At 42.8% G+C, this 25,894-nt stretch overlaps 1 protein-coding gene across 11 annotated transcripts in view; it reads left to right on the top strand.

Annotated features, from left to right (window-relative positions):
* REPS2 (RALBP1 associated Eps domain containing 2) overlaps window positions 1-25,894 on the top strand; it is a 139,616-nt gene that overhangs the window by 92,395 nt on the left and 21,327 nt on the right. For 7 of the 11 annotated variants that reach the window (XM_043504313.1, XM_043504306.1, XM_043504338.1 and 4 more), the window contains exons 14-15: window positions 19,596-19,657; window positions 21,074-21,154. In XM_043504313.1, the coding sequence (XP_043360248.1) occupies window positions 19,596-19,657; window positions 21,074-21,154 (143 nt within the window). Of the gene's footprint in view, window positions 1-365; window positions 1,323-19,595; window positions 19,658-21,073; window positions 21,155-25,894 lie in introns of those variants that run through there. The other 4 variants (XM_043504310.1, XM_038375484.2, XM_038375473.2 and 1 more) reach the window with 2 other exon arrangements.

Genomic DNA, 25,894 nt, shown 5'->3' on the forward strand with positions numbered 1-25,894 from the left:
TGATGGTGCAGTGGGGAATGTTGGTGTTCCTGATAATGCCTGCCTCCTGAAGCAGCAACAGTCCCTGTTTGGGGAAAGCTGGGAAAGGAGTTGGTTTGAAAAATGTGTCATTCACCAGGATTGACCTCACACTTTCACAAGTCTCTGATACACTGCTGTTAGGGCTCCTGAAACAAGCCACAGGAGGCATACAGTTGATGGTGTTGGGGAGTGTTCTCTGTGGATAAAATGTGCTCTTCCTCTTGTGTCATTGCATGTGTTGGGAGTCTGCCTTCAGATTCTTCCTGTGGACTTGAATTTGGAAATAAAATATGGAGAATAGCATTGGCCAGCAATGGGTGAAGTATTCCTCTGAATTTTGGCAGGCGTCGTGGCTTTAAAAACAGTTTGCATTGGCTACCTGCTGTCCAGCTGCTCACAACATTTTCTGCCTATCAAAACCATTGAAGAGTTTTCTTCTGGACTGCAGTCTGAGCTAACTTCTGTGTTTTGGGCAATGATCGGAGTCCATCTTTGAAATGTAATGCTTTTGTATAGTATAGTCAGGAATGCATTTTATTCGCTGTTTAATTTCAATTCTTCATTACAGTTCTTTAATTAATGCCTGTGCGACACAAAGGTTATTTGATTTGGGAAGAAAAGCAGCTTTGGCCAAGTACTGTAGTTGCAATCATCAATAAGATTCCTGAGTAGATGGAAGCAGTAGAAAATATAATTACAGATTAAATGTGTGTTGTATCATCCATCAAAACAGCCATACAAATATTTACAAATGAATTTGTGACTGGCAGCTTCAGTTGCTGATTAACTTTTGGAACTCAAATCCCACGGAGAGTATTCTTGCAGTACAAGGTATTTGGAATGCAGGCACCATTTCTTTCATGGGTGTGTAAGCAAACAGTCAGTGGACTCACTTCTTCCAAAACTACTATTGGATGTTGGTTTCAGCCATAGTAGTCGGTAACTCAGGGCCAGCATTTTGTTTGCTCTACCTCAGTCTGTGTAAATTAAATACCATGTTTTCTTAGTAAGAATCGGTCAAGGTTTTTGAGCTTTTATTATTATTTTATTATTTTATCTTAGCTTATGTCGGTTTGAGGGCCAGATCACAATCTACTATTTATTTTATTATTGCTGGGCAAAAAATGGAAAAAATTTTCATGAAAGTGTTTGCAAAAAATGTCCCCTTATTCCATGAAAATGTTCAAATTTCAAAAATTCTTGACCAATTCTAATTATTCATAGACTTTAAGGCCAGAAGGGACCCTCATGATCATTTAGCTGACCACCTTCACATCGCAAGCACAGAACCTCTCCCACCAATTCTGTAATAACTTCTGTATGCGTTATTGACTTCCTCCTTCTATTGCAGTAATATCTTGGGGCTCCATCTTGCTAGGCTCTAGGCACACACAATGAAATGTTGATGTCTCCTCCAAACAATGTACAATCTAAGTAAAATAATTCTTTTGTGGAGGAGACCCTTTAAGCATGGATCTTCCCTTTCACACATGGAAAAGAGGGTCAGTTGCTTTCTGCAGAGACTTCTGAGGGTCTGGCAATCCATGGAAAGGAAGAGATGGGCAGTGGCTAGGGCTAGGGCTGCGGGAGTGTGATTGGGGCAAGAGCAGGGATGTACATGGGGTTGTTCATTGTTCCCCCTCACCAGCATGCCCTTAAGAGTTCCTCACAGAAAAGTATTTGCCATATTTCTGTGGATTTGGGATTTGCCACCATCCATACTGTGAAACTCTGGGTACCACCACCAGCTTGGGAATGCTGTCAGAGCCATGCTGCAAGGTGGAGGGAGTGTGCCTCCATGTGGGTGGATAAAGGATGAAGCTCAATATAAAACAAGCCAGGGCAATAATTACAGAATCGTAGGACTGAAAGGGATGTTTAGAGGACATCTAGTCCAGTCCCCTACACTCCTGGCAGGACTAAGTATTATCTAGACCAGTGATTCTCAAACTAGGGCCACCACTTGTTCAGGGAAAGCCCCTGGCAAGCCAGGCCAGCTTGTTTACCTGCTATGTCCACAGATTCAGCCAATCGCGGCTCCCACTGGCCGCGGTTCGCCACTCCAGGCCAATGTGGGCTAGGGAAAGTGGCACGGGCCAAGGGATGTGCTGACCGCCTTTCCTGCAGCCCCCGTTGGCCTGGAGCGGCAAACCGTGGCCACTGGGAGCCGCGATCAGCCGAACCTGCAGACGCGGTAGGTAAACAAACCAGCCCAGCCCGCCAGGGGCTTTTCCTGAACAAGCGGCGGCCCTAGTTTGAGAACCACTGGTCTAGATAATACTGTAAAAAAATTAGACTAAAAATCTGTAATGATGGATATTTTACAACTTCCCCAGGCAATTTATTCCAGTGATTAACCACCCTCATAGTTAGGAGGTTTTTTCTGATGTCCAACCTAAACCACCCTTGCTGCAATTTAAGCCCATTGCTTCTTGTCCTGTCCTCAGATGTTAAGAAGAACAATTTTTCTCTCTCCTCCTTGTAACAACCTTTTATGTACTTGAAAACTGTTATCGTGGCCCTCTCCGTTTTCTCTTCTCCAGACAAAACAAACCCAGTTTTTCCATCTTCCCTCATAGGTCATGTTTTCTAGACCTTTAATCATTTGTGTGGCTCTTCCCCAGTTTATCCACAACTTTCCTGGAAGGTAGTGCCCAGAACGGGACACAGTAGTCCAGTTGAGGCCTAATCAGTGTGGAGTAGAACAGAAGAATTACTTCTTGTGTCTTGCTAACAACATCCCTGCTAATACATCCCAGAATGATGATTGCTTTTTTTGTAACAGCATTACACTGTTGACTCGTATTTAGTTTGTGATCCACCGTGACCCCCAGATCACTTTCTGCAGTACTCCTTCCTAGGCAGTCATTTTCCATTTTGTATGTGTGCAACTGAATGTTCCTTCCTTAGTGGAGTACTTTGCATTTGTGTGTATTAAATTTCATCCTACAGATGCTTCCCAGGTTACGCAAGACCTGACTTACGCAAATCCATACTTATGGAAAAAGTTCTGTAAGCTAGAAATAGGAGACTTTTTTTTTTTGGCATGATGGTCGGGTATATGTTTTCGACTTGCGCAGAGTTCAAGTTACACAAGGCGTTCTGGAACAGAATGATTGCATAAGTCAGGGAGCATCTGTATTTACTCCAGACCATTTCTCCAGTTTGTCCAGATCTTTTTGAATTCTAATCCTATCCTCAAAAGCACTTGCAACCCCTCCCAGCTTGGCATTGTCTGCAAACTTTATAAGTCTATTCTCTATGCCCTTATGTATCATTGATGAAGATATTGAACAGAACCGGACCCAGAACTGACCTCTGTGGGACCCCACTCAATATGCCCTTCCAGCTGGACTGTGAACTACTGATAACTACTCTCTGGGAATGGCTTTCCAACCAGTTATGCACCCACCTTATAGTAGCTCCATCTAGGCTGAATTTCCCTAGTTTGTTTATGAGAAGGTTCATAGATTCGTAGATATTAAGGTCAGAAGGGACCATTATGATCATCTAGTCTGACCTCCTGCACAATGCAGGCCACTTAATCTCACCCACCCACTCCTGCAATAAACCTCTCACCTATGTCTGAGCTATTGAAGTCCTCAAATCATGGTTTAAAGACTTCAAGGTGCAGAGAATCCTCCAGCAAGTGACCTGTGCCCCATGTTGCAAAGGAAGGCGAAAAACCCCCAGGGCCTCTTCCAATCTGCAAATTGATTCCAATCTGAAAATTCCTACCCGACCCCAAATATGGCTATCAGCTGAACCCTGAGCATGTGGGCAAGATTCACCAGCCAGATACCCAGGAAAGAATTCTCTGTAGTAACTCAGATCCCACCTCATCTAACATTCCATCACAGGCCATTGGGCCTATTTACCATGAATATTTAAAGATCAGTTAATTGTCAAAATCATGTTATCCCATCATACCATTATATCCATTTGTTCTTGTGTCCACATTGGTACTGCACTTAAATAATTCCCCTCTCTCTCTGGTATTTATCCCTCCGATATATTTATAGAGAGCAATCATATCTCCCCTCAGCCTTCTTTTGGTTAGGCTAACCGTGCAACACAGTATCAAAAGCCTTACTACTGTCAAGATATACCACATCTACTGCTTCCCCCAACCCACAAGGCTAGTTACCATATCAAAGAAAGCTAGTCGGTTGGTTTGACACAATTTGTTCTTGAAAAATCCATGACTGTTTCTTACCACGGTATTAACTTCTAGGTGTCTGCAAATTGATTGCTTAATTATTTGCTCCATTATCTTTCCAGGTACAGAAGTTAAGCTGATTGGTCTGTAATTCCCCAGATTGTCCTTATTTCCCTTTTTATAGATTGGCACTGTATTTGCCCTTTTCCAGTCCTCTGGAATCTCTCCTGTCTTCCATGACTTTTCAAAGATAATCACTAATGTCTCAGATATCTCCTCTGTCAGCTCTTTGAGTATTCTAGGATGTATTTCATCAGGCCCTGGTGACTTGAACACATCAAACTTATCTAAGTAATTTTTAACTTGTTCTTTCCCTACTTTAGCCTCTGATCCTACCTCATTTTCACTGATGTTCACCATGTTAGACATCCAATTGCTACTAAACTTTTTGTGAAAACCAAAACATAGAAGTCATTAAGCACTTCTGCCATTTCGACATTTTCTGTTATTTCTCCCCCACTCCCCTCCGCCCTCATTGAGTAACAGCCCTACCCTGTCCTTGTTTTCCTCTGGCTTCTAATATATTCGTAGAATGTTTTCTTGTTACCCTTTAAGTCTCTAGCTAGTTTAATCTTGTTTTGTACTGGGCCTTTCTAATTTTGTCCCTACATACTTGTGTTGTTTGTTTATATTCATCCTTTGTAATTTGATCTAGTTTCCACTTTTTGTAGGACTCCTTTTTGATTTTTAGATCATTTAAGTTCTTCTGGATAAGCCAGGTGGTCTGTTGCCATATTTCGTATCTTTCCTACACAATGGGATAGTTTGCTCTTGTGCCCTTAATAATGTCTCTTTGAAAAACTGCCGGTTCTCTTGAACTGTTTTTCCCCTTAGACTTGCTTTCCAAGGAATCTTACCTTCCAACTCCCTGAGTTTGCTAAAGTCTGCCTTCTTGAAATCCATTTTCTTTATTATGCTGTTTTCCCTCCTACAATTCCTTAGAATCATGAACTCTTATCATTTCATGATCACTTTCACCTAAGCTGCCTTCCACTTTCAAATTCTCAACCAATTCTTCCTGATTTGTCAAAATCAAATCTAGAACAGCCAATCCCCTAGTAGCTTTTTCCACCTTCTGAAATAAAAAATTGTCTCCAATACATTCCAAGAACTTGTTGGCTAATCTGTGCCCTGCTGTTATTTTCCCAACAGATGTCCCCCATCACCACTAAGTCCTGTGCTTTGGATGATTTTGTTAATTTATAAAAAGCCTCATTCACTTCATCTTCCTGGTTAGATGGTCTGTGTAGACCCCTACCATGACATGACCCTTGTTTTTTACCCCTTTTAGTCTAGTCAGAGACTTTCAGCAAGTCTGTCTCCTATTTCCATCTCAGCCTCAGCCCAAGTATATACATTTTTAATATATAAGGCAACACTTACTCCCTTTTTATCCTGCCTTTTCTTCCTGAGCAAGCTGTACCCTTCTATACCAGTATTCCAGTCGTGTATTATCCCACTATATGATGCCAACTATGTCATAGCTGTGTTTATTAACTAGCATTTCTAGTTCTTCCTGCTTATTCCCCATACTTCTCACATTAGTATACAAACATCTAAGGTACTGATTTGATTTCCCCCACATGTTCCTTTTCTCTCCCGTATCCCTGCTATAACAGACCAGGCTCCCCCCAGATACCGACCCTTCTCTCAGGTCTCCATATTTTTGAATATCTGTGGGCTATTGTCTCCTGCCCCCATCCACCCTAGTTTAAAGCTCATCTCACTAGATCAGCCAGTCTGTGTCCAAGCATACTTTTCCACTTCCTTGAAAGATGGACCCCATCTCTACTTAGCAGTCCTTCTTCCCGGAACAGCATCCCGTGATCAAGGCAGCTGAAGCCCTCCTGGTGACACCATCCTTGCAGCCAGGCATTCACCTCCAGGCTGTATCTGTCTCCTCCTGAGCCACTATCCTTGACAGGAAGGATCGAAGAGAACACCACCTGTGCTCCCAACTCCCACACTCTTACTCCCAGAGCCCTGTAGTCACTTCTGCTCTGCTGAGGGTCATACCTTGCAGTATCATTAGTGCCCACATGGATGAGTAGCATGGGATAGTAGTCAGAGGGCTGGGTGATTTTCAACAATCCCTCCATAACGTCTCGGATACAGGTGTCTGGCAGGCTGCATAGCTCCCGGGATGCCATGTCAGGCTGACAGATGGGTGACTCCGTCCCCCTCAGGTGAGAGTCGCCAACCACCACTATCTTATATTTCCTCCTGGGAGTGGTGCCTGTGATCCGACTTCTCCTCCTCCACATTTGCGGGCAATTCCTCATCGCTCGTTGCCAGGGCAGCATATCAGTTTTACATCACCATGGTGGGTGGGATGGGAGTAAGGGTGGCAGACTGCCTGTGAACAGAAGTAACCAGCAGCCTCCCTATGACAGGACACTGGACACATTTTAAAACAATTTCACAAAATCTGAAACTAGATGATGATGATTAAAAAACAGGAAAATAGATAATAAATTTAGAAAATAGAAAAGAACAATAATTAGAAAATGAGATGGCTTAAAAACTGAAAAAGACGTGAATAAAAATGATAAATGGACATGAAAAAATATACTAAAATAGTATAAAATATATTAAAATAAGCTTATGGGAAAGGGATTTAAAAATAAAGCAAGTCTAGCAGGCAGTGTGATTTTACATCACTTCAGACATTTTCCTTGCTTGCTTGTTTTGTCTTTCCATTTTACGGTCTGATCCAGCACATATGTAGGTGAGTAACTTTACTCTCGTGAGTGAGTTATTCACTTTGTGTATGTAAATTGAGCTCCCTGAACTGTGAACACTTCATGGCTGGCAATATTTTTTCTGTATGCTTGGAAAATGCTTAATTCATTTTTGGATGCTACTGCAATATATATTAATATGACATAACATTATGTATGATTAACATATGAAATGTGCATGTCTATATTAAGAGCCTGAGTGTCTATAAAGGGGTGTGTGTGCATATCACACACTTGGAAACAATTTGAGGGGTAAGGCCTCATTTTCAGAATCATGCTTTATATTTTAGTTTAGGAGAGCCAGAACATTTTTTTTTTTTACCCCCAACAGCATTATGCACTTGCTAATGTGAAAATCTGTTGTCATGAAAGATGCGTAAAAGTGAGAAGGAACACAGCTGCCAAGGAATACAATAAACATCATTCCAAAGTTTCCAGTAATTTTAGTTTGATGTGCTACTCCTATTCAATGTTAAAAACAATACTAAATGCTTTATTAATAAAATTGTTTATGGCACCTCACAACTGAATGCATTATGGCAATTTTGTTCAGTAAAAATGTGTCATTGTCATTTTGTTAGAAGGGCACAGCTTGCTGTTCTTATATTTTGACCTAAAGAATACTAAGTGCCCAGCATAGACTGAAGATAAATAAAATCAGAACCACACTATTGCATGTTAATCATTGAATGCTGGAAAGTAGAAATGGAGAAGATCCATTAGACCATGTCAGGCTTGATCCTGCCAGGTATTGAGCACTTTCTGAGAGTAGTGGAGTGCCCCCTAAGCTCTTTTGGGATAATTGAGGATTCAGGGCAAGATTGAGTTGTATATACTTGTGATACAGTAGTATCTAATTGGCCCCAATCAGGGGTCAGGGCCCCATTGTGCTAGGCGCTGTACATACACACACACATGCACAACAAAAATAGTCCCCTTGGTAATGCAGATTTAACATATGAATGGCCCTACTGGGTCAGACCAATGGTCCATCTAGCCCAGTAGCCTGTCTTCCAACAGTGGCCAAATGCCGGGTGCTTCAGAGAGAATGAACAGAACAGGCAGTCATCAAGTGAGCCATCCCCTGTCGTCCACACCCAACTTCTGGCAATCAGAGGCTAGGGACACCCAAGAGCATGGGGTTGCATCCCTGCCCATCCTGACTAACAGTCATTGATGGATCTATCCTCTGTGAACTTACCTGGTACTTTTTTGAAATCCTGTTATAGTTTTGGCCTTCATAACATCTCCTGCCAATGAGTTCCACAGTTTGACTGTGCGTTGTGTGAAGTAGTACTTCCTTTTGTTTGTTTTAAACCTGCTGTCTGTTAATTTAATTGGATGATTCCTGGTTCTTGTGTTACCTGAAGGAGTAAATAATACTACTTTATTCACTTTCTCCACACCAGGCATGACTTTATAGACTTCTATCACATCCCCCCTTAGTCGTCTCTTTTCCAAGCTGAACAGTTCTAGTCTTTTTTAATCTCTCATACGGGAGCTGTTCCATGCCCCTATTCATTTTTCTTGCCCTTCTCTGTATCTTTTCCCATTCTAATATATCTGTTTTGAGAAGGGGTGACTGGAACTGCATGCAGTATTAAAGGTGTGGGCATGCCATAGATTTGTATAATGGCATTATGGTATTTTCTGTCTTATCTGTTCCTTTCTTAATAGTTCCTAACATTCTGTTAGTTTTTTTGAGCAGAAGTTTTTCAGAGAACTATCCACAATGAATCCAAGATCTCTTTTTTGAGCGGTAACAGCTAATTTAATACCAATCATTTTGTATAGTTGGGATTGTTTTCCGATGAGCATTACTTTTCATTTATCAACATTTGTTGTCTACAGTAGTGCAAGCTTCATTCTGATTTTAAATATCACAGTGATTTTAAAAAGAAAACCCCTCGCACCCCACCCCTACTTAGGCATTTCAACTCTTCACCATGAATGATATCTAGGATATCGTCTTGCTCTGTTCCATCCTTCTGAATGTAAAACTTTATGCTGGCTTGATTCCTTGACAGTACAAATAAAATTAAAGCAGACTTTATTGTAGAAATAATTTGGGATGATTATATTCACTTTTTCCCCCCTACTCCAGTGGCTCTCAAACTTTTTTACTGGTGACCCCCTCTGAGTGTGGCCCCCCCCCTTATAAATTAAAAACAGGTTTTTATATATTTAACACCATTATAAATGCTGGAGGCAAAGTGGGGTTTGGGGTAGAGATTGACAGCTCAGAACCCCCCAGGTAATAAACTCCAACCCCCAGTTTGAGAACCCCTGCCCTACTCCCATTGTCCTTATGATTTTTGTCTTAAGTAATTTTATTTAAATTTGAAAAAGGGAACTGTTGTTAATGAAAGCTTTTAAATAATTTATTTTAAATTAGTTATTTCCTCAAGTCTTCTGTGTAAAATTGCTATATCCCCATGTATCTGGGAATGAAGGAGTACTCTGTGACTGGCCTGGTTCAGTACTACAAAATGTTTTGAGCTGTGTGTGTATGTGTACGTACACATTTTTGGGAGTGGTGTGGGGTCCATCAAGATAAATGATTTTTCTTTCACAGTTATAGTGGTTTAGAAGTATGTGCCAAAGTGACACAGGACTTTTACCTCTACATTTTAAAAATAATTAAGTGGGTTTTAGCATGCATCTCCTGCTTAGTTTACTGGAAGCTTCACAGTTACAGTTTTTTTGTCAGTTTGAAAATAAAATGGTTCGTGCCATGCTGCTTTGTCTATATCTGTTAGTTTTGCAATATGAAGCTTTGGGGTGTGATTCTTAGATGAGATACTGGTAGTGATGAGAATCTTTATAATGCCTAAAAATAAACCTGGGCCACAATCTCTGTTTTCCTCTAGTCTCCCAGAATCTGGTAAAACCAGCCCCATCTACACTCCAGCTTCCGCTGTTGCTATGATAGGTGGAGAACTGAGGGCCCCAATTTTCCTGGGTTAGATGAGGCTACAGTGGTAGCCACCTCCTCCTCTGGACTCCTTGCCACTTCTCTTAGACCAGATAAGCCAAGTAAGAGAGCTGGGTCTTGGGCTGTCAGGTGTGATTGGCCTGGACCTTTGCATCTTCTCTCCCCTATCATCCTACTGAATAACTTTGCATCCATCCAGATCAGGGAGAATGCCTCTGGTGAGCCTGTTGGTTCACTACCATAGTTGTGAACATAGAAATGATGACATGGAAAACAATCTCTGAGTAGGAAATGTCAGAATGAGTGCCCTGATTACTTGTGGACAAGTGGAAAATAAAATCAGGGATGGGATTTGTGTGCGTGGGTTTGGCTGCGAGTAATGAAAGTGCTGTGATTGCATAATTTTGAATTCCCTCTGTTATGTGGTATACTGTTATGCCTGGGAAGGCCAGAGAGATAAGAGCCCATACAGTACTTATGTAGTGGCCAAGTCTCAGAATGTAGAATTAAATTCTGAAGTTTATTTTTAAGCCTTAATCTAGTTTTCAGGTTGGAGTACCTGTTTTATCTCACTTAATGTCCTGTTGGGATTAATAGACCTTTCTGATTGCTAGAATAAGGCTGAGAAATGGCCCTGGAAGCCTGCCATGCTGATAGTTCACCATGAAGTACAGATATGCTAAGAGCAGAGTGATGATTTTTGTAGTGAAAGCACTATCGTTCTCTGTGTGGGGAAAATGCATTCACCCTGAATATAGTATTTTGTATAGATACTTGATGCACTTAAGCTTCTTTCACTGGTACACACAAGCTATTTTGACCATGATATTTTTTTTTAAGATTTAAAGTATGCTGTTCATTCTAATATCAATGTCGCGAAGTCACTGAATAGTGAGGTAAACTCTGTGCAAACTATGGTAGAAATAGCTTTTTAGGACTTGGATACCAAGGCCCCAATCCTCCAGAATTTACTTCTCCTTCCTCTGTGAAGAAAATCTGTGGACTACAGCAGCTCTGCATGCAGCAGAACTAGTGTGCCTCTGCTCCTCAGGCGTAATTCCAGGATCGCTCTGCATCTCTCGCATAACTCATAATTGTGCTCCATATTAGCTCACTGTGCTTTAATGTAAAGAGGCTTTTCTGGCGTGAGGAGGAAGGAGGACATGGGAGTGGGCTAGAAGATAGGTGGGCTAGGATAGGACTAACGGATCCAGTGGCCATTTCTACCTCACCACAACCTATGGAACGGAGAGAAGAGAGTGCAGCAGTCTTGGGGGCTGCTGCACCCTTAAGGTATGGTGATTGAGCAGCCTGAGGGAAGGATTACTGCTTCTTCGAGTGATGGTCCATAATACATTCCACTGTGTGTTAGTCAGGCGCACCACGTGTCTGGAGTTGGAGAATTTGAAAGTAGTGTCCATCGGTCCACATATGTGCCCTGACTTGCTGCATGCTTCCATCTGAGGAAAAAAGGATGGGGCGGATTGACCATGTCTCCAGTTCTTTCTCAGCGCCACATGGTACGGGTCAGAGCCTTCAGGGTAAGTGTCTCTGATGCAGTTTTAATAATTACAGTTACAAATAGTTTTAGCCGTAGTTTTACTGGGTTTATTTCTTTCCTAGTTTTAGTAGTTACTAGTTTTAACAATTAGACTAGAGCAGACTTGGGGGATTTACCTGTCCCTGCCCCCCTGCAGAACTCCGGGCTTCAAACTCTGTGCTTCTTGCCCGCAATCCTTCTCCGTAACTGACAAACACCCAACGCTGCCTCTACTTCCTGGGAAAAACTCAAATCGCAGCTTTGTGCGGTATTTGCCAGTCCTTTCCCAGCTGCACCCAAGAAGGCTAAGCACTTTGTCTCTGGAGGCATCTAATGGAGGTGACCATTCAGACCCACGCCAGGGAACCCCCCCATGTACATTTAGCTTGATTCAGCAAGGAGTGTGCCTCCTGCTGTTATGTCTGACTCCGGTGCTGACGGAACCACCCCCAAAGGCCCAATGGCAGAGCCTAGTCAGGAGATTAGGAAGCACTCCAATAAGCATGGAACTAAGTCTTTCTCCAAGTCAGAGAAACTGGACATTCCCTCCACCAGCTCAGCCCAAGGGGACATAGCATGTTCTAAGTCCCACAGGCATGAGACAAAGACCCATGAACAATGGGATTCAGCGGTTCCGGGCGGTGAACTGTCATACTGCCATCTCTGGCATTTCACACAATGTGAGACCCTCCTGCACCAGGAAAGACTTTAGCGCTGCTACTTGCAACTGGAAAAGAGAGAGTGCCCCCTACACTAGGGAGATCCAGATATGTGACTGCACCCCAAGGTGTCTTCGCCTTACTGGATCCAGAGTCTCTTCCTCCATTGGGTCCTCCCACTTCCAGAGAACTCATGTCCCTGCCACTGGATATGCCTACGGTATGGCCTCCTCGCACATGTCATGCACTGCTTGATTGGCACCAATGGTACTGCCAATGGAACCAGAGTCCGCCTTTTCCTCTTCCGATGAATTGGAACTGGGGGAAGAACCATCTCTACCATACCATTCCTATGCACCATCATGTAGACTGACACCCATGGGAGCAACTACATCCTCACCTTCCCAGAAGCCACTGGTGCCCCATGCCGTGAGGACTCCTGCAACCTCCTGTTGATCCTCCTTATTGGCCATGTTGGGGGCCCTGAGCACAGTATCCTCCTTTGGAGCCCACCCAGTCTGCAAGAGTCGCCACCTGTTTCTCCCCCACCCCTCCTCTGAGGGATCCATCGGGCATGCCCATGGATCCAATAGCAGAGGAAGAATTTTATACCCCAATTCTGGCAGTTCTGCTGGAGCCAGCTAAATTCCCATCCTCATTGCCGAACGAAGCTGACACTACATTGTCCCTTTCCCTACTGAATGACTTCAATTTCAAAATCTTTTACAGGGTATTGTGGGGGGAACTCCACATTCCTCTGGAAGAGCTCCAAGGCACTCTGCATAAGCTTCTGGACATTCTCCACACTTCGGGACTGACAAGATTAGTACTACTGATCAATGAAGCCATACTGGAGCCAGGTACCACCACCCTTAAAGGAATAGAGAGACATGTACCACCACCCTTAAAGGAATAGAGAGATCCTACTATGTCCTGGCAAAAGGCTCAGAATTCCTCTTCTCCCACCCAGCTCCAAACTCACTGATAGTTCAGGCTACTGCAGAAACGGATAAACAACAAACACACTCGATCCACACTGCAGACAGGGAAGGGAAGCATCTGGATCTACTGGGAAGAAAAGTCATTTTTTCCTCCAGTTTACAATTCAGGACAGCCAATTATCAAGCGTTGTTTGCTCAGTATGACTTCCTGAATTATGCTAAATTAGAGGAATTTGCTAAGACTGTACCTGTTTTCAGTCCCTTTGCAAGGAAGGGAAACTCATAGCTAGAACTGCCCTACAATCCACAGTGGATGCGGCTGATGCTTCCTCCAGGGCCATGGCTACAACCATCGTGTTGTGTAGAGTCTTGGCTTCTTGCTTCTGGTTTTTCTAGGTAGGTCCAGAACACAATAGAGGATCTCCCTTTTGATGAATCCCATCTCTTTAACCAGAAGACAGATGAGTATTTGCATACACTAAAAGACTCTAGGGCTACTCTTTGCTCTTTGGACATCTACACTTCTGCCTCGAAATGAAAGTCCCACTGCCTGTCATCCACGCAGAGGTACAGGTCTCCACAGTTTTATCAACATAGACCCTATGAACCTCCACGCAAGCAACAAAAGATCCAAAGGTCTCGTTTCCCTGCCCCTCCCCACCCCACCCCACCCCCAGCTTCAGTCTCAAACCCAACCCAAACCAAGAGGTATTTTTGATGTAACTTCTTGATGTGAGCTCGAGAGTTGCCAACTACGTGAGCCTAACAGCTCACGACCCTTCGACTCCTTTTGGGGGTTATTCAGCACTCTTTTTTCACACTTGGAGTGCAGTAACAAGGGACAAATGAGTGCTGAATATCATCCGCCTTGGAGATATGATTGAGTTTGTAGTGCTCCAAGACCCTTTGCCCCATCCCCTTTTGGGGACCACTCTCATGACAGTTTTCTCACCCAAGAACTGAATGCCTTATTACAACAAGGATTGGGATTAACAACCTCCCCTTTTGAACCAATGACGTCTTGATTCATGTCCCTCCTCTCCATGAAGGTCGCCTTTTTTGTTGCTATCACTTCAGTGAAAAGAGTTGGGGAACTCAGAGCTATAATGGTTGACTCGCCATTTACGTTATTTCACAAGAATAAGGTCTTTTTATGCTTACACCCAAAATTTTACCAAAGGTGATCTCCCAGTTTCATATTAACCAATCCATTCACTTAACCTGGTTTCTTCCAGAAACTGCATGTGTCTGCAGAAGAATGTAGACTCCATTCCCTCAATGTCTGATGAGGTCGGGCCTTTTACCTGGAGAGAACACAATCAATCAGAAAGTCCCCTAGACTGTTTGTTATGGTAGCAGAGAGAATTGGGACAGGCCATATCCACCCAGAAAATCTCCAAATGGATTTCTGGCTGCATTAAACTCTGCTACCAGCTGTCGAACCTACCGCCCACCACAAGGGTACAGCTTCACTCCACTAGACATGAAGCAATGATCACGGCATGTGCCTCTCCTAGACATATGTAGAGCAGCCACATGGAGTTCTGTCCATACATCTGCAACACACTGTGCCTTGTTACAGGACTCAGCAGTGCATGTCTCCTTTGGCACGGCAGTTCTCCGCATGACCCTTCCATCCCCATCCTTGCACCGTCCTCCAACTTAGGTCTTGCTTGTTAGTCACCCACAGTGGAATATCATAGGGAGCATCACTCAAAGAAGAAGAGCAGGTTACTTAACTGTAACTGAGGGTCTTTGAGATGTGTGGTCTTTATCTGTATTGCACTTCCTGCCCTCCTTCTCCTCTGCTTTGGATCTGTCAGATTCACCGTGGAAAAAGAACTGGAGACGTGGTCAATTCACCTCACCCTTTGTCACCTCAGATGGATGCACAAGGTGAGTCAGGGTGTATGCATGGACCAGTGGACACTACTTTCAAATTCTCCTTCTCAGGGCATATGATGCGCATATGTAACCCCAGTGGAATACAGATAGGGATCACATAGCTCAAAGAACATCCAGTTATGATAAGTAACCTCCTCTTTTCCAGTTACTTGCTACCGTTTTCTATGAAAGAAACCTGATATTTGTGTTCACCTTGGAAAGAACTGTTTGCTGTGCTAGTTTATACTTCCAAAGAACACACAACAATTCCATCTTTAACAGACAGAATCCAACACTGACAAACCCTGTGTAGACTGGTTTCCAAGAAAGGCTGTCCTTTCGGAGTCATCTACAATTATGGGACAGCTGCTGAAATGTGCAAAAATGTATTTGTTTTATAGCATGCTCCTTTTTTAGGGGAATGACACCTGTCATTAACACACTTTTCATTACCCCTTTGGAGAAAAACAGTGCATCTTTTTTATAAGAAGTTATTACTTTTCAAAAGTCAGCTGACTCCAAATCTTCTCTGGCAATTGTGCTAACATAAGCATGATTTCCTTCTAACAGGCCATAGATGTTCTGAAACAGCAGGGATTTCATGAATATTTCATGACTAGCTTAAGATAGAATTTGTAGGATTAAAAAAGAGGAAACTGGGTCAATTTCGCATGGTTAAGTATCTCACTAGCTTAAAATACTAAACTCTCAAATGTGGCATATTTTAAAAGCTGAAATAAGATGCTCTGTGCTCTACTTGACCACTTCAGGGTGAAGTAATTTTAATAAGGAAGGTTGTGTAGACCATTCTGGCAGTGTTGTGGGGTACCAAGTACAAGTTTTGAGCTTGGGGGCAACTTCAGAACATGCTTTTCTTGTTGAGCAAACTCATTTCCTCAGTATAGAATATCATCATTTCTCTGAGGATCAAGCGTATCACTGGGATAGAGTGATGGGTGTTGGGGATACAGAATATACATTAGATGCTGTATTCTCTGGAGCAATGTTGAGGTTAAAGACTGCACAGGTACTGGCTTCCTCCTTTCCCTGGGGGTGCTCAACCCCTGCTCAGCCCCAGGCCCTGTCCCCACTCCACCCTTTCCCCCAAGGCCCTGCCTCTGCCCCGCTTCTTCCTGCCCAGTTGTGTCCCCTCCCCCAAATGCCCCCCATCTCCACTCCTCCCTCTCCTCCCAGTGCCTCCTGCATGCCGCGGAACAACTAATTGCGGCGGGCAGGAGGTGCTAGGAGGGAGGGGGAGGAGTTGATTGGCAGGGTCGCCAGCGGGCAGGAGATGCTGGGGTGGGGAGGTGGGGTGGCTGACTGCTGGTGGATGCTAAGCCCTGGAACTAATTTTTTTTTCTGTGGGTGCTCCAGCCCTGAAGCACCCATGGAGTTGGCACCAATGAAAGACAGCTCTGGCATGAAGAGGAGGCGAGCAGCTTCTTTTGTACAAATGGCTATGGGGTCATGTCAGAGTTAAACAGAAAATTAGTAGGCGCAAGAAGTGGGCCAAATTAGTCAGAAAGTTAAAGGAACAACTGAACACAGTATGCAGTACCAGCAACCATTGGCTATGAGTAGTGTACTCCATCACTGCCTATTCCCATGAGTTTGGATTACCTCGCCGGTGCTGCCACTCATTACTGTAATGTCCTCCGTAGCTTTGAGTTCTGGCTCCCACGGCATAATTGTAAGAAACCATAGCAACTGGAAGGGACTGACCTACAGTGATTTTACTACCTTGTTATTGAATGATGTATATCATGATATTAGTCTAACTAAGAGTTTCCCTAGGTTTCAGAAATTGCTCCTTTCTTGCTTTTGTGGTGTGAGTGATCTGATTTCTCAGCACTAAGTGCACAATATGATCCAGTGGATAGGGCACAGCACTGGGAATCAGATAACCTGTGTTCTTTAGCTGGCTCTGCCACTGATCTGCTGGGTGACCTTGGGCAAGTCACCTCAGCTCAGTCTCAGTCTTTTCCATCTGTAAAATGGAGATAACACTTCCTTTCCTTTGCAAACCATTCTGAAGTCTGTGGAAAACCACAGATGATGATGATCTTATTCTCCTACATCAGCCAATGTAAAATATATTCATATTTTTCAGTTTAATTTCTAAGCATGACTCCTGCAAGATTTCCCCAAGATAAGTTCATCACTTCGAGCATATGTAGTCATCTTGTACTTGGAATGTGTGTGACTGACCTGGGGAGCTTTTGTGTCTGAACTAGATTCCACTTGGAGTACGGACTACTAGTCTATAATTGCCAGGCACACCGTCAGCACTCAATAAACAGTAATAATCAGGAATCTGGGGTCGGGAAGGGAAGGTTTCTCATCCCTCCGCTCCCACCCAAAGACTAGTTGGGTGGGTGAGGTGAGTGATGACAGATGAAAACATCATAGCTGTATAGCCGCTTTTAAAAAAAAAAAAAAATAAAATCTAAACATGGGGTGAAGGGTCCTAGTAACTTAATCTCTGCCTGTTTGGATACTTTGTGACTATGGTTAGTCTTTTATATCTTCAGTATATAAGCATTTTCCATAGGTAACCTAAATTAGGATTCAGTAGTTCTGTATCCCTGTTTGGCACTTTTGTTTTTTCCATCTTGTGTGTCACACACCTCTTTGGAGCTGTAGTTAGCCAATACAACTCTATTCAATGTTTTACCCATGCATTTTTCCACTAACATCTCTGTGTACTTGGGTCCAGATTTTAAAGCAATTTAGGCATCGCTGCACTCAGCATTGCAATACCTAACTGATTTAGGGACTTACATTTCATTTTCAAAAGGGGTGTAGGCACTTAGGAGCGTAGATCCCATTATTGCGACACTGAGTTTAACAATGCCTAAATAACTTTAAAAATCTGGGCCTTAGTGCTTCAGATCTTTGGTTTTTTTGTTGTTGTTGTTGTTTTGTTATTTTAAGGAAAAGAACAGGTTTGCATTAGGGAAAACTTATGGAAAATTTTAGATGGAATACATTTTAATAAGTTAAATGGCTATGCTGTAACTTGTAATGGTCTGTGTGGTCTTTTAGAATGTGGATAAAACTAAAAATAGATGTGTGTATATATAACCTCTTGTTTAGCACTATTATAGTAAAAGGGCTGTTTTATTTTAATTGTTGGTTTAGTACTACATATTAGGCTTTACAAATAAACACAAATCTGAGATAGGCTGACTCGTATTTTTTCAAAGGCAAGTGGTGGGAAGGCTACGCAGCATAGGGGCCTCTAGAAGGGAAAATCACTCGAGACTTCGATCAAACTCACTTGATATCTATGGGTTAATCTAGTCCTTCTCATCATAGCTGCCTTTACAAAGCCTCATCTTCCCTGCAGTTCTGCCCTGAGATGGGTTTTAGGGATTTAACGAGAGCCAGACTGAGAATTACAATGGATGGCCCACATGGCTGTTACCAACTCCGTTCACTGGCTCAGAATGAAAAATTGCACAATGTTGCTTTGTTACATTACCAAAGGGGCCCAAAATTGACTGTTAAAATCCTTTTTTCCTCTCAAAAGAACTCCCAAAAACAAATCAAAGCTAAAACTGATCTCTGCTTCGTTTAAGCACCCATTCTAATTCCATGGGGGTATTTTCTTCTCTGACTGGGCGTTGTGACTTGTCAGTGTATTTTATCTTGAGCAAAGCCTAATGTCTACATTAGGACACTGCATTAGTTCTTTAAAAAGGCAATAATGTTAATGACAAAGAACAGAGTCCTAAGAATAAGTAGACTTTCATCCCAGCTCTGTACTTTAACTACAGTCAAATTGTTTTAGCTGCATTCAGCTGACTGTATATATCTTTGTGGCTGACTGAATATATCTTTACCTTTTACTTTAACAGTAAGCTTTTTATAGCATTTAAATCTCTGGTCTTTTTCAGAGGTGTGCTGTAGCAGGAAGAGGTTTCAAACAGTGTTTGCTCAGATTTGTTTTCAGTAGAGACCCAGTTTGATTTTCATCATTAAAAATGTTGAAAACCACCTGTTCACTGACAGTCATCAGAGAAAATAGTCTAGTTCTGTAGTTTTCAAACTGTCAGGGAGGCATGCCCCAGAGGATGGAGGAATGTTCAGGGTTGGGGGGCGAGCAGCGATGCCAGGTGGCTCATGCCAGCACCGCATGGTGGGGCCAAGGCCAGCTCTCACAGGGGCCCCTCCTGATTTACTTCAGCGGGCTACCCAGACTATGGGTCAGTGTAAACATTTGCTGTGACCATGCTGATTTCTGTGCCCAGCGTTGGCTCCACCCTGAGTCACAGTGGCACACACTTTCCCACACCTGGAAAACCTGGGGGGGGAGGGGCAGAGAGACAGGTATTGGCCTGCCCTATTGGTGCAGCCTGGCTGCAAGGTACAAGCAGCCTGCTGCTGAGGAAGCCTTGGCTGTGCAGTTGGTAAGTGTCTGTGTATTTGAAACTTAAAGGTGTAGGTAATTTAATTAAAGTTGTGTCAAGGTCTCTGTTAGGTTTATGAGTAGGCTGTCAAGCATACTTTTGCATATGTCTATTTTTGTCTGGGTTTGGGGGTGCATCCAAAAATTGTAACTCAAAGAAGGGGCTCAGTTCAAAAAGTTTACAAACCATTGGTCTAGTTTTTAGTTTTATTAGTTAATTTTATTTGTTTCTCTCTCATTTCAGCTGTGAAGTCAGGCTGGTTACCACCACCACCTGCCCTGCCCCCTAGGCCTTTTGTATCACAGGTATGTACAGAATTTCAATATGTGGATAATTGGTGTACAGTGGTGGGTGGTGGTGGTTGTTTTTATACTGTGGTAATAAATACATGCAAGCTTGGATATCTAACCATTCTCATTATAAAGCTAATACTCATCTGCAGAATGCTTTGCAATGTCAGGCTTTTTGTGTATGGATAATGTTATCTTTGTTTGGTCTGTCTATCCAGTATGCCATGATGTCGTACTATGGACTCCTTCCAGCTCATCATTGTGGAGCTGTGTGTGTCCAGTAGAAAACATTGTAATTTACAAGCTGTGCCATAAGGTTAGCCTGACGGTAGTGTTTGCTATCTGGAAGGCACAGGTTTGATTCCTAGCCTATTTCTTGCTTTTCAAGTTGCAAATGTTGTCAAGGCAGCAATGCAGGGAGAAAATGCATATCACATTATGATATGTTACATATCAGTGTGAAAAGTCATGCTAAAAGGAAATAACTCCCACGTTAGCTAAATTATTTAGTGGCATGCTGTGATTTACTTACTTTTGGTTCATCGTTGTCACACAACCATTGGGTAAAGCAAATGGATCTAATCATGAGCCGTCATCCCAAGGAATGTACTATGTGTAGGTTCTTTAGTTCATAAGGAATGATGGATAAGGAAAGGCCATTTAGCTCAACAAGACCCATCATAGTGATTGCATCTTCACTTCCTTGTTTGCTACCTCTCTGAATCCTCTTCTATAAAAATGTCTGTCTGTTTTATTCATTTATACCATTGGCTCCAGTTGGCCTTACATGGCAATTTATTTTATATGTTAATCTTTCAGCTGAGATGTAGAACTGAGTCCCTGACCACTGTAGAGCTAACATTCCTACTCCACATAAAAAGTGCATTGGCACTTTTGAGTGGACCATCAGCAGTCAGGACTTCAGTTTTAGGTCTCAAATAAAAGTCAGAATCTCCAGCAGCATAGTGCCCCCTAATGGTAGGCTGAGGGCATTTATTCTCTAAAGGGAAGGTTGCCATTGACTGGGTCATAAACAACAATTCTCTCTCCATCCTCTTCTCCTCTAAATTATCTTTGGAGTTTGCTAAATTCTTCATTTGAAGGATTATATAGATTGCTTCCTTAAGCCTCCTTTGATCCAACTACAACCTTAGCTGTGCACCTCAGTGCATCCATCAAAGCTTTGCTTTGCCTAATCTCCTGTAAGCAGTGTCTACCCCCTTCTACTCTGAATTATTGCTTCCTGCCTCCCTCATATCACTGCCATCATCAGCTGTACCCTTTCACTGCATCTACTGTACCCTTTCACACTCAGAAGTCTTACAGTCGCTACAGGTAATACTTTTGCTAATTACTTATTTTTTCAGCATGTGATAGATTTTATCCTCTCTGACCATGCAACAGGGGAGACTCATGTATTTCCATGTCCAGCAGGGTCCTCACTATGTCACAAATACCGAGCCTGTTGCACAGGTCAAATCCAGCTATGCAGAGTTCAGACTGAAAGAACAGGTACGCTCTAAAATTGTAAACAGTGATTCCCATGTAAAGTTCCTTATGCTTTCTTCTCTCCCAGTACAATATGCTATTCCTTGCAAAATATGTAGTGTTGGAGAAACATATGACACTTTTACTTTTAAAAATGATCAGGGGTGGGTGGGCGTTACAGCAGGGTTTTTTAAAAAGAATATTTCTGCCTTCTCAGAATTCTGTTTTGATTTTGAATTGAAAAATAATTTTAATCATATTTTAGACCATGTCAGTTGCGTCCTTGCTCACATCTTCTGTGCCTAGTCATCAAAATGTGCCTTTAAATGGTCAAGATTGTATATAGAGGATGGGGTTCATAATTCAACTTATCTGATCCTTAATTATAGCAAGCACAGCTATAACAAACATGGATTACATTACTCAAACGGGGTCCTTGACTTAAAGAGCGTGAATAAATTCAAGTGAAGCCAATCTGTTTTCAGGATAGAGGCAGGATCAGGAAGAACTGAAGTAAAACATTGAAACCAGTGTGACATATTCAGCTTTTACCTGTTATAGGACTTATCTTGCTCTTCTTAAATTTCTGTTTCAACTCATTTTCTACAGTGTTATTGGAAATCCTTTTTATTGCCTTAACATTTCAATATCCATATATAGCTAAGTACCCTGATTCACAGATGTAGCTTGGGAATGAAATATCCCAGGTATTTTTTAGGCTGCCCTGCACTACTTGTGCATGCTTATGGTGTGATTATTTTGACATTGTTTTGGAAATCAATTGGAGTGTAGGGAGAGGGAAACAATTTATTCTGAAACTGGAGTTTTCCATGTATGACTGGGAGGTAGCTAGGATTGGATAGGTGTTTAGGGTATGTGTTCCCTGCACAGTTAACTTGGGTGATTGGCACCCACCTTAGCCTAGTCCAGGGTGAGAGTCCTCACAGGAAAACCCAATCCGCGTTACTGCATCCTCGCTGTTTCTGCATTCACCCATGTGTCTCTGGGGGCATAGTCCATGGTTCTTTGTGTTGAGACTTTCTAGGATTCTTTCCCAATCAGTTGTGGGAGAACTTTGACCTTCAGGGGGAATTGTGGGAAAGGTTTGAGGACTATCAGTACTTGAGTGAGTTAGCTGGCATTCTCACTGCAAAGTGAGAGGGTTCCAATTCAAGTGAAAGTGGAGCTCAGGTTCTAATCCACCCCACAGTTGTGTAAACTAGCCCAGACTTAAAGACTCTCCAGAATGGGTCAGAGTTTTTCCTGTGTAGATGGTAGGGGAGTGTGGGCTAAAGCCTAGTAAGAGCCCAGTTTAACTGTGCAATTAAGACATACTCATAGAATGAAATTAAGGGGTTCACTGGACTCCAGGCACTGTTGTGTATCAGCAAGTTATGGTAGCATAGAAGTTTAGTAATTATATTTTGATTGGAAAGAAGCTACTGTGTGAGAGTAATCAATAACAATGTAGAAATGGAGCTTTAACTTTTGTCCTGTACTTTTGTAGTTTTCAGACATTGTTTCAGCTTTTTTGTTAGACTTCCCTCTTCCTGCCAGTACTTCTGAGGCAGTCAACCTCACTATTTTATTGAAACAACACAGTAATTTATAGCATTAAACACTTTTAGTTATGTCACAAATTCATTACACCCTGCCCACATCCAACCCACCACATTATTTATTGACTTATAGTTCATCTTAGCTAAATGGTGGATAAGCAGGATTGGGTCATTGGTCGGTTATAGCACACTTAATAAAATGTGTGGCTGACACAGGTATCCTCAACCCTGGTCCTGCTTTCCAGGCAAAGTACCCTGTTTCCTATTAAATAAAATCCATCATGGCTGGATTTAGGCATAGGGTTGCCAAGTGCCAAGTTTTCGACCAGAAAGTCTGGTCGAAAAGGGAACCTGGCAGTGTCCAGTCAGCAGTGCTGACCGGACACTAAAAGTCCAGTTACTTGTAGTAATTGCCTCTGCCACTGGGGGCAGGGGGAAGAGTAGCTGCTGCAGCTGGAGCCTGGAGGAGCACTCAGCAACAACTCCCACAGAGAGAGATAATGGCAGCTCCCTGGTCCTGCCCTAAGCATTGCTCTCCCTGTCCCATCCTGCCCCACTCACTCCTCCACCCCAAGATCTTGCCTTTCCTTCCCCCACCCTGCCCCAGTCACCCCGCCACCTCCAGAGCCTGGCTCTCCCTCCCCCATCTTGCCCAGATATTCACCCCCAGAGCCCGGCTCTCTCTCCAGTGTCCTGCCCCAGTCACACTTCCAGAGCCCTGCTCAGCTGGCAGGGAGAGGGTGACGGAGAGAGCAGCAAGCGATGGTCGGATGGAAAGAGGATGGGGGGGCCTCAGGGGAAGAGACGGAGCAGGGGGCAGGGGAAGTTCCGGCACTCAGTGTCCAGTTTTCACAAAGTAGAAAGTTGGCCACCCTACAAAGGCACCATAGGCCTATGCCAAGGGCCTCTGCCTCTGGAGACTTGTGATTACATATGAATCTCAGTTCTTATTTTTTTTAAAAAGGAAAGTTGCTAGATTTCATAGTTGGGAAGAAAATTTTGAAATTATATGGGCTATGCCCCCCAAATGTAACCGATACAGAGATGTTTGCCTGAATCTGCAGACGGCTTGAAACAACAGCTCTGAGTGATGTGCACTGTCCCATGCATCAAAATGGGTTGTTGACTCTAAGGCTTGCGGCTCTGTGTGCCCCCGACAAGGCCAACCCAGCAGAGGACTCTGCATGTAGCAGAAGGAGAAGAATGCAGCAGGCCTTGCCCACCAACCAAAGCAGATATATCCTGGTTATTGGGGTAAATATCAGTGGTGGGGCAGGGAGTCTGCTGCCACTCCTGCCTCTTAGGAGGCAGAGGGGGCTCATCTTGCTTCTCCTGTGGTGTAGAAAGGATCGTCATACCACTGTCACTGCCTGGGAGGGGAAGGAGGTTTCTGTTATCATCACTTCATATGGGGAGGGGTGTGGCTGGGCACAGAGCCCTGGAGGTGCTTGCCAGAGCTGTCGTTTAGGGCACTGGATTGCCTTAAACCAGCCCTGTTTCCCAGGCCCTCTCTTGGAGTTGGGAATGTTGTCTTCGGGTGAGCCAGTAATGAGGGAAATGGCAGCTGGATTTGTTCCTCCGGCCTCTTAGCCCCATAGATACATTTGTGGGTGTGCGTGCATCCTTGTCATCTATCTATAGTACTTGAGGAATTGGTTGATTAACATGTATTTACTTCTTCTTGACATTCCCTGAGGAACTACTGTAACCCATATCCTCTGTGATCTTATCTGTTGTCACAGTCTGCACTGAGTCCAATCCTCATCTGTACCAGTTCACACAATGAACCCGTTTCAATATAGTTTTCACGAAAAATTTTCCTAATGCTATGAACTTAATCTCAGTGTTTCTGTGGTAACTGCAATAAATAAATTTGCCTTTCATCAGTGCTTAGATACTGTAGCATAGAGAGGTATCTAAGCTATTGTTTATGGTCTCTTTATCCAATTTACAATCCACATCTCCTTTTTCCTCTGTAAGCCAATTTGAATTAATTTTTCCTGTAAGATTTTGTGAAACACCGTATCAAATGCTTTACTAAAATCCAAATATATTACATCAGCTGCATTACCTTCATTCACTAATACTGTGTTTCTGTATTTTTTTAAAGGCAATCTAGGTTTTCCCAAGTCACTGTGAAAGTTTGCTGGAAAGACTTTTTAATAGAAGTAGATTTAGACAAAGGCTAGTCTTCTCTTTTGGCTAATAAATTATTTTGAAGTATTTTCCATCTTCAGATTTAGTGTGTTTCCTTCTAATATTGGGTATATGTAGTTCCACTGCTATCTTGTATAAAATCCAGTGGTGGTTTTTGTACATACTCCTCCTGCAGTATTTTCTTAGATATAGGAATAAACGTGTTTTGCAAACTTTCCTCCTTCTTGTGTCTACAGCTGGTAACTCAAAGGATCAGTAATTAAGGAGGGATGGAATCAGTCTAACTAGACTGTCCAGTACCTACTGCTCTATGCTCTTTGGGCCTGGGACTGTCTCTGTTCTGTGTTTGTACAGTTCCAAGTACAATGATGTCCAGGTCCAGGACTGAGGCTCTTAGGCGCTACAATAATACAAACAGTTATTATTAACAGAAGGTTAGGGAGACAATCTGGCCAGTGTATACAAACTGTTACTTAGTGGCAGCAGGGATCCATGCTAATAATGATGGAGAGTAGGGATGAAATTATTAATCAACTAAGCAAAATAGTTGGTTTGTAACAATATATATTTACAACTGGAATTGACTTTGAACACACATGAATGAGGTTCTGTTTGAACTGAACTGAGCATGCACCCAAAGATTAGCTAGGACCCATATTCTTTTAAGTAAAACAAATAATACCTTATTACAGTTGGCTTTGGGGTCTACAGTAGCTGGCTTCAGCAGTTGCATAGTCTGGGGATTTATTAGCACATTAATATTAATAGGAATTATTGAGGTATACTGAACAGAAAATAGGTGTTCAGGGTTTTATCCAGAGTCAGCTAAATAAATGCAGCATTTATCGCACTTTAAATTAGCACTCTTAATTTAAAGTGCGATAAACTGGTATCTTCCACTGCATAAATCACTATACATTCAAGTCCTGCATGTACTACCTGAGGGGAGACTTGGAAAATGAGGGGACTATATATTTTGGCTGGAAAAACAATTATTCCAACCTCCTCTCCCATAGTCTGGTTTACAAGGTTTTTGGTTTTGTAAATT

Source organism: Dermochelys coriacea, chromosome 1 (genome assembly GCF_009764565.3).
Source record: "Dermochelys coriacea isolate rDerCor1 chromosome 1, rDerCor1.pri.v4, whole genome shotgun sequence".
Classification (NCBI taxonomy): domain Eukaryota; kingdom Metazoa; phylum Chordata; order Testudines; family Dermochelyidae; genus Dermochelys; species Dermochelys coriacea.